The 9,645-nt window shown below is 40.3% G+C and overlaps 1 protein-coding gene across 3 annotated transcripts in view; it reads left to right on the forward strand.

The window, feature by feature from the left end:
* Nucleotides 1-4,920, forward strand: part of LOC142889645 (adhesion G-protein coupled receptor G1-like) — an 18,897-nt gene extending 13,977 nt beyond the window's left edge. For 2 of the 3 annotated variants that reach the window (XM_076028433.1, XM_076028432.1), the window contains 10 exons: nt 154-220; nt 499-621; nt 712-828; nt 1,456-1,498; nt 1,631-1,737; nt 1,829-1,944; nt 2,632-2,894; nt 2,989-3,088; nt 3,542-3,816; nt 4,689-4,920. In XM_076028433.1, coding sequence (XP_075884548.1) covers nt 154-220; nt 499-621; nt 712-828; nt 1,456-1,498; nt 1,631-1,737; nt 1,829-1,944; nt 2,632-2,894; nt 2,989-3,088; nt 3,542-3,816; nt 4,689-4,819 — 1,342 coding nt within the window. In that variant the 3' untranslated portion in view covers nt 4,820-4,920. The remainder of the gene's footprint in view (nt 1-153; nt 221-498; nt 622-711; nt 829-1,455; nt 1,499-1,630; nt 1,738-1,828; nt 1,945-2,631; nt 2,895-2,988; nt 3,089-3,541; nt 3,817-4,688) is intronic. The other variant, XM_076028434.1, reaches the window with a different exon arrangement.
* Nucleotides 4,921-9,645: the final 4,725 nt, after the last annotated feature.

The raw sequence follows: 9,645 nt of genomic DNA on the forward strand, positions 1-9,645 counted from the left end.
ACAGTAGCACTGGCCTTGTTGGGTAAAAAAATAGTTTTACATTTTATTTTACTTTTTCCTCCTATTTGCTGGGGTTGTTCTGCCCCAGGGGCTTTTTTTGTGGCTTTGGCCCAGAGTGCTTATTTTGTTGTGTGTGTTGTTGTGTTTGTCAAGCATGGGCGACTACCCCTGCCCTCGCACCGCCGTACTGGACCCCAGAGGGAAAGACTCTGCTGTTTATGTAAGACATCCAGTACTGTATACAGTTGCTGTTGAATTTTTCTTTATTTTTTTCTTCTTCTTTAAGTCACATCACAGATGGAGACATTTTCATTGCAACTATAAACGAGCACCAGTGAGATGCATGTTTGGCTTATTACCTAAATTGAGATAAAGATCATTTGGCCATGATTCCCAAATGTGCTGGGAAGTGATGCGCAGTTTTCTTCTGTCGCGTGCCACCTACACTTGTTGTGCAAGTAAATTAAAATCAAAATCAAATGTATTTTTTCCCCTCAGTTTACAGAAAGTGTATCTGCAGAACCTTCCGTCATGGTCCACATCCCTCCGACATTTCAACACCACGTGAAGAACACGAGCAACGTAGTCATCACAAGCTTCAAAAGAAACACCTTGTTCCAGGTGAGCAGCCTCCACACCACTTCACACAAACACCTTCTCAGCACGGTTGCTAAAATACTCAATATCTACCTCTACATGTTTGTCTTCCAGCCGGCTGTGAATCACACCAAAGTCATCAATGAAGTTGTGGAAATCACTGTTGGGAACGAGATTGTTACTGACTTAACCGACCCAATTACCATTGACTTCTACCATGATGTCATAGATGTAAGTCTGTGGGTGCTCTGTATATTTGTTTATATATATATATATATATATGCATGCATACATACATACATACATACATACATACATACATACATACATATGTGTGTGTGTGTGTGTGTGTGTATATATACATATATATATATGTATATATATATATATATATATATATATATATATATACATACATATATGGTGGTGGGGGGGTTTCTATGTCTGTTATGCTTTCCTGAACCACTTTGACTTCTGAAGCAAATTATTACGGAACCCTGACCAACTGCAACAGTTTGCGCACTGATGAACACGCACACGTCGCGACTGTGGTTTCCTTTACGTTGTTCCCATGGCCTTTCTTGTTCTTTCTTTTTTCGTTCATTGACATCTGCGTGACTGCTGGGAAACCGCTCAGTTTCTTTTTGTGCCACGTTGTGAAATTTCCGTGTGTCCCACAAACACTTTCGTTATTAGCAACTGAAAATAATTGTTGGCCCTTTTTCACTAAGCCATTATTTGGAAATGTATATATTAACAGTAACTGCTTCCATGATTTTGAAACGTGATTATGAAGAAGCGTGGGCTCTGCCTCCTGTGTAACTTCTCGCATCTCCTCCTCCTTCTTTTTCATTTCAGAGAAATTACTCAAGAAAATGTGTTTCATGGGACACCAATAAAGGTCTGAGCGCTTTTGGAATCTTTTCAACAATACGCACAGCACACAGTTACATTTTCCTTGTCCTATCTCGAGCTGTCTTTCCACCATGCTTCAGTGTGTGTGTGTGTGTGTGTGTGTCGTCTCCATGTGCAGATCCACTGCAGGTCAACTGGCTGCTTGACGGTTGCGAGACACTCGAGCACGGAGGACAGCACACAGAGTGTCGCTGCAATCACCTGACCTACTTCTCTATCCTAGTGGTGAGACAAGCGTGAGACGTGCTCCCTTTTTTTTGATGATGAAACAAGAAACATGGTTTCCTGAAATGGCTTTGTTCCCCTCCCACAACAGCAACTGGAGGCACGGCCGGTTCACCACCTCTTGGCGCTGACGATCATTACGTCTTTGGGCTGCGCTGTGTCTCTGATCTGCTGCATCGCCCTCATCATCCACCTCTGCAGGAAGAGGTAGCACCACGCATTTAGACCGGGGGGGGCAAACTTTTTGTCTTTTTAGTGGGCCTTGTCAATTTAATGTCAATTTAATATGCACCAAAGCAAAGTTACAACCAAAATCTGTCTTTGAATCCCCATGGTATTTAGCTCTTTATTAAATGACTTCTAAAACACTGGAAAAAATGTATGAATTACAGCTTATTCTTTACTGAGTAGTAGTTTGCCCACCACGTGCCTGCTTTAGGGTCTCAGGGGAGTTTGGCGAGATGAATCTTTTTCAACAAATATGTAACCAACCCTGTGAAGTGTTTGGATGCCAGCCGAGCGGGGGTCGTGATTAGGGATGCACCAATACTGATCTGGGATTGAGTTCTCCACTCTGCAATGATACCAGCTGTATATGCATGTATATGACTGTTTTGTTCAATTTGTGTTTGTACTGCAGTGAAACTTGTTCTAGAAAAACAGGCTGAAGAATGTTGTTCAAATAAGAGAAAAATCCAAGTAATTCTATCACAAGGCCTGTCAATGGCCTTATTAAGTACTCGCTATTGATATCTGTGAGTACTGAAATGAGTACTGAAATGCTAGATAGATAGTTTAAACATACACAACATATATATTGCAATACATATACTGGTAAGTTATATATTGTGTGACATGTCATTCTGATGGCTTTGTGTCTCGCTCTCCTTGCAGCAGGAGATCCAATGATCAGTCCATTCCCATTCACCTGGGTTTGGCCTCCTCGATGGCCTCCCTCTACCTCGTCTTCTTCCTTTCACCCATCCTGGCCAATGCCGGCGGGGAGGGCGTGTGCCTCTGGGTGGCGCCATTGCTCCACTACGCCCTGCTCACCTCACTTACCTGGATGGGCCTTGAAGTCTTCCACACCTTCTGGTTGGTCTACGTGGTTTTCAACACCTCCCGGAAACCCCACATCTGGAATGTGATTGGCTTCGGTGAGTGTGGGAAATGAAGTCGGGATCCAGCATTTTTTCCATTGATGATGTAGTTGCTACACTATAAAATGTGCCCTTTCAAACGTTTTCCCAGTTTTTCCTGCTGTTCCTGTTCTCATCCTGATCAGTGTGGGTGACATCTACGGCCTCAGAGAGGTCCATCAATACGAAGACCCGTCCGAACCTTACCTGATGTGAGCAAATCGATGTTATCTTTAAAGATCCAGTGTGTAATATTTGGAGATTTTGAAGAAGAAACGGCGACATCAAGTGGCTATATTTTAGACTGCAGCGTCTTTAAGTCCTGTTAGGGCAGTGGTTCTCGACTGGTGGAGTCTCAGGACCCACATTTTTGTCCTTATAGTTTAGTCGCGACCAAAAAAATTATATATATATATACATATAATATATATATATATATACACATCTATATATATATATTTATGTATGTTTTTATGTGCTGTATGTTAAGCTTTGCCCATATTGAAAAATCTGAAATTAAGCCAGATTTTACACACTGGACCTTTAAATAAGGTCAAATAAATCCTCTAAATCTCCAGTTTAAACCTTGAAATGTAGAGGATCTATCAGTCCTTCTGTAATAATATTTTTGTTGAATATTTGCTTTTCCTGTTTGCTGTCTCCAGGTGCTGGATGAAGAGCTCGCAGAAGGCCATGCTGGCTCACTACTGCACCAACATGACGGCGCTGGTTCTTCTCCTCTGCTCCGGCCTCGTGACGCTCTACATGGTTTACAGGCAGATCCGCACCAGGGACGAGTGGAAGCAGAACCGCGTGGCCTTTTTCAGCATCTGGGGCCTCAGCTGCCTCTTTGGGACGTCGTGGTGTCTGACCTTCCTAGACGTTGGATTCCTCTCCACTTCTGTCCTCTTTCTTTTCTGCATCCTCAACTCCTTTCAAGGTCTGTACAAGCAGGAAAAGAAAAAAAAATGTTGCTCTATCACAAATGTGGATACAGATATGTTACGTTAAGATTATTCTGCGTGATCAGACTGTGTGGCTGCTAGATAGGGTTCTATTGTTGACTGTGAGATTGTTGACTGTGCGTGGGTCCATTGTATCAGTGTGGGAACCACACAATGGCTGTGGTTAATCAAGGCCTTGTGTGAAGGGTGCCCGTTTCCTCTCGTATGTTTTTGGCTTTTGGTTTGCTCCTTGTTTGCTGGTGATTTAGTAGCAGCCTCTGACAGTTCAGCCTTGAGTCATTAGTAGCACGCATGAAGAAAGAATAAGCAAGGATGATATAATAAAAATGCACAGACATAAATATAAATGTGCCAACATTGTGCCAACTTTAAAATGATCACAAGTCCTTCACTTGTAAACTCCCCACTCCCACAGAAATACAGCCATTTCATGACTTACAGTCAATATCATTTCTTCAAGTTCAGCGGGCCGGATTAAAAAGTTTGACAGGCTGCATATGGCCCCAGGGCCATAGTTTGCCCACATCTGTTTTTGGGAAATCACGGATTGAACTATCAGAGATTGCAATACAAATGAGGACAGCAGCAAAAAAAACACTTTTGTTTGATGCCAACAACAGAACCATGATGGTATAAATGTGAAAGACGTGGCACAGGAAGGCACAATGGGAATACAAGAGTACACAATAAATACAGAAACATATGATCTGGCTGTACCATCTCCAACACATCGTCAACAGTGTGTACAACATGTACATGATACATTTTTAGAATGGAGAAACAAATCGGCAAAATGATGTTATGGCTTAACATCTGTATGACTGAACTGTCACCTCTGTGTTTGCAGGCCTGCTGCTGATGCTGCGCTTCTGCATGGTGGACTGGATGCGGAAACGCACGTCAAGCTCTTCCTCTGTGGGCAGCAGCTCCTCTGGTTCCACCAGGCAGCACATGCTGCAGTCGCAGGAGAAATGTTGAGGCACCCAGAAAACTAAGTACATTTACGGGGAAAAAAAACAAAAAACAAACCAAACTGTACGTGGACTGTAAGTGGAAAACCCGCCTCATTGTCTTAGCAATTTACTGGAAGGAACAAGCTGCACAACACACTGACATTTTAGAGTCAGTCGGTCGCCTTGGTGACAACATGCAGCTGTCAGTGGTCATTGAGAATTGCTGTAAAGATAGAAATACTTGAATATGTGTATATATATGTGTATATATATATATATATATATATATATATATATATATATATATATATATATATATATGTATATGTATATGTATATATATATGTATATGTATATGTATATATATATATATATGTATATGTATATGTATATATATATATATATATATGTATATATATATATATGTATATATATATATATGCATATATATATATGCATATATATATGCATATATATATATGTATATATATATATGTATATATATATATATGCATATATATATATGCATATATATATATGTATATATATATATATGCATATATATATATGCATATATATATATATATATATACATATATATATATATATATATATATATGTATATATGTATATATGCATATATATATATATATATATATATATGTATATATATATATGCATATATATATGTATATATGCATGTATGTATATATGCATATATATATACACACATATATATATATGTATATGTATATATACATACATACATACATACGTATACTATACAGTATAGTATATATACTTCTGTTGGCAGAGCCAAAACTGGTTACATAGTTTTATGCAAATGCAGCTCTCATGACCTCTTAAGATTCTTATGACCTTGACCTTTGCAAACTATTTTTTGGGCATTTGTTTTTTGAAACAGATTTTGCAAGTCTTTGCCATCAACACAGGTTAGATTTAGTGTTGTCTGGTGTAGAAGAAAATAAAAGACCCCACTCAGGAACTCTTCTCTCACTCAGGCCTGGAGCCTGATTGGATACTTAGACTGGGTGCAGTCAACGAAGGGAAATTGAGGGCATTGTTTTTTAAATCAGCTGATGATGTAATTAAACTTTTTTTTTTCCCTGGAAGGAAAACTTCAGGGAAGTGAACACAGTTCACAGTCTGCTGCTGCACTGTGATCTTCCATGGCATTAGTCTATATGTGACTGTGGAGAGAAATCTCTTTTTATCATACTTTTTAAGGCACTCAATAAGCTTTTTTTTTCTTTTTACTATCTGTGATTCTGTATCTCATAGGCATTTGGTTTTGAAATGAGTTCAATATAGCACTTTCTTTTATTTTTACTTCATTTTTTTCATAGTACTTGTCTTATTTGGTAAACTGTATACATATATATACTTTCATTGCTGAATGTTGAATAATTTGTACCCACTGTGTTTCCCCACAGTCAAAAAGTAGTGAAAGACATTTTTACAGCAACTCAGTTATTATATATATTTTTTAAATACTGTGACATTTGCACTTATTTCCCTTTGTTTGATTTGTCCCCATTGTGTTACTGCATTTATTGTGTGTTTTTACAGTTTGTAAATGTATGAAGACTTGTATGCATAATGACAGTAAATATCGGCTGTGTGTTTATCATGTTTCCAAGTGAAAAGTAAACACATGAAAGGTGGGGGGGATCTTAATGTGCTGTTTTTTTCCTCCACTGTACACATGCAGCTTGTTTTTCCCTCCATGTGGGACTAAAAACACAACACTCAGATCAGGGCAGAGAAGCAGCACGAGACTGATACTAATCAGGGTGATATACAGTATAAAGTGAGTGTTCGCTTTGACCGCCGGTACAGACGCGTTGCTGTGAAGTCGTTCTGAAACATCTTGTTGCGTTGACGGGAATGGACACTGCTGTGACACCCGAGTTACCTGCAGGGGGCGCCAGTTCTCTCTTGTCGTGACAAACCAGCCGCAATTTCTCTTATGAAAAGTACTACCTGCTACACCAGTTAGTGTCAGTCATGTGAGAGTTAATAATGATAATAATAATAATAATAATAATAATAATAGATTATACAAGCGCCATTCTGAACACTAAAGGACACTTAAGATAAAAACAAATGCTCTCCTGGGATCTATTCAAGTTGTCGTAGAGCGAAGGCAGGGTGACACCCTGGACAAGTGGCCTCTTCATTGCAGGGCCTAAGTAATAAACATTCATTCATTCATTCATTCATCTTCTATACCTGCTTATTCCTATTCAGGGTCAGGGGGGTCTGCTGGAGCCTCTCCCAGCTGTCATAGGGCGAAGGCAGGGTGACACCCTGGACAAGTCGCCAGTTCATCGCAGGGCCACATAGAGACAAACAACCATTCACACTCACATGCACATCTACGGACAATTCAGAATGTTCAATTGACCTCACATGCATGTTTTTGGAGTGTGGGAGGAAGCCGGAGAACCCGGAGAGAACCCACGCAGACACAGGGAGAAAGTAATAAACAATCAAATCAAATGAAATAAAGAAATGAAATAAAATGGAACAACACAGACAGGCAGAGTCGGCCTGTATGAACAGATGACTTTTTGGTCCAGATTTGAACAGAGTAAGAGAGTCCATGTTATGGATGTCTGATTGGAGTGACTTCCAGAGTCGGGAAGCAGCAGAGCGGCTAAAAGCTCTGAGACGGGAGGAGAGTAGAGAGAGAGACGAGGAGGGAGGAGGAAGACCTCAGGCTGCAAGGAGAAAGGGTGACAACACAGAGGAGATCAGACAGATAGGAGGGGATTTTGCCTTAAACGTTTGACAGAAGAACTTGAAGAAGTTGATTCTGAATTTGACCAGCAGCCAGTGAAGCTGCTGCACTGCTGACGGGGGGGGGGGGGGGGCAAACTTTTTGACTTTTTGGTGGGCCACAATGAGTTCTAAAATTTGACAGGAGAAGGGAGAGCAGGAAGAAAAAAATATATATCTTGGGATATGGAGAAAACGTGTTTCAATGCCAATTGAAAACGAACCAAAGCAAAGTTACAACAAAATCCCCACAGTATTTAGCTCTTTATTGAAATGACTCTTAAAACACTGATAAAATGGATGAAATGCAGCTATTTTATGACTCACTAACTATTAATATAATTTCTTCAAGCTTGAGAAGCTTTAATGGGCCACATATGGGCCCCCGGGCCACATATGGGCCCCCGGGCCATAGTTTACCTATGCCTGACCTACTCTATAAGAAAGCAGCGTAAGAGTCTCTCTGTGGTGTTGGTGAAATGGTGGTGGAGGAAACAAACTGAACAACACGTCGGCACAAATCCCCCCAAGTGTCTCCAGACATGAAATAAACCACAGTGGCCTCTGCTGCTGCTGCTGCTGTGCTGCTCTGCAAACAGCCCGCAAACCAGTTGTGCAAGTGTGTACGGTAGGTCTTAACTTACACCTCCTGACTATGACAATGGCACCTAGTGCTGAAGTACAGTCCCCCCCAGCCAACCCAACCCACCTGCCCCCCCCCCCCTCTCCCCCCCTCCTTGGCCTCTTGCCCCCTGGCAGGATGACTCTAATTACATCTCTGCTCCTCCCACAGCAGAGACGGAATCCACAACAGTTTCATGCAAGAGGGCTTTTCAAAATAGTTGATGACAGGAATTTGCAGCATTTCAGCTACATTAACATATATGCTGTTTATAGATTTTTCTGAACCATAGTTAATATTTTTAGTTATTTTATCATTGTTAGTTTTTATTCTATTATTATTATTATTATTATTATTATTATTATTATTATTATTATTATTATTATTATTAATTTGTCATAGTTTTTTTTTTTTTTTTTAACTCAGCCTAAGAAATCTCTTACAAAGACAACTAATGTTTTTGTCTTATTATACATCTAAAACCAGATACAAAATACGCCTACAGGACCAACACAACTTTGTTGATGGTGGTTTTATTCCCCCCCGCCCCCATAAACTTGTTATTCCACAGTTTGGGCTTCCTGACTTTGGCCGGGACCTGGCAGGTCTGGAGCTGCACCACAAGTCTCCCAAGGCTGCCAGCTAGTGTGTAGCCTCAGGAGATACAACATAGATCATAATTTCTCAACTTGTGAGTTGCGACCCACTTTTGGGTAATGAATTCAATAATTCATCGACTGGACATAATAGTGAGCTAGCGTTTGCATTTTTTTTTAGAATAAGTTTGGGTCCTGCGACTTCATGATAAGAAATAAGAAAAAATGTTGTGGGCCCTGAGACTCAGGCAATTGAAACCCACTGCCATAGATCGATAGCATCACTGTAACTGCCTCTTCAAAAGTTTTATTTTTTAAGTAATATTGTAAAGAATAGAGGGGCTCCTCAAGGTACTGCCACTCATGCTATTGTGTAATATTAAAAAATAAATAAATAAATAACAGAAGTCAAGTCAAACTTGACAACTTATTGCATCGCCTCGAAATTCTCCTATAAACCTGTTTAGACGCAGTTGATTGAACATCAGTGAGGATGTCTTCACCAGACTCACTCCACCTCCCTGACCCCCCCCCCCCCCACTCCACCTCCCTGACCCCCCAACCCCCTTAAACTGAGACAGACTGTTTAAACAAACAAAAAAAAGTGATTAAATGTATGAAATACTGACAAGTTGTTTAAATTCTTGGAGAATTTACCCTCCAACTTCTATTGACTATTGACATTTTTTCCTCCCACAGTAATGCTGTTAGTGTTTTATTTTCCCTGATAGTGCACTGACACCCCAGTGCGCGCGCACTGACACACTGCGCACAACCGCAAGAGACAGTGTGATTAAGACGAAATAACCAGGTCACGTGAGGCAATAGATT

The sequence above is a fragment of the Nelusetta ayraudi genome, unplaced genomic scaffold (assembly GCF_046127955.1).
Source record: "Nelusetta ayraudi isolate G7.1 ecotype Tasmania unplaced genomic scaffold, CSIRO-AGI_Nayr_v1 ptg000023l, whole genome shotgun sequence".
In the NCBI taxonomy this organism is placed as follows: domain Eukaryota; kingdom Metazoa; phylum Chordata; class Actinopteri; order Tetraodontiformes; family Monacanthidae; genus Nelusetta; species Nelusetta ayraudi.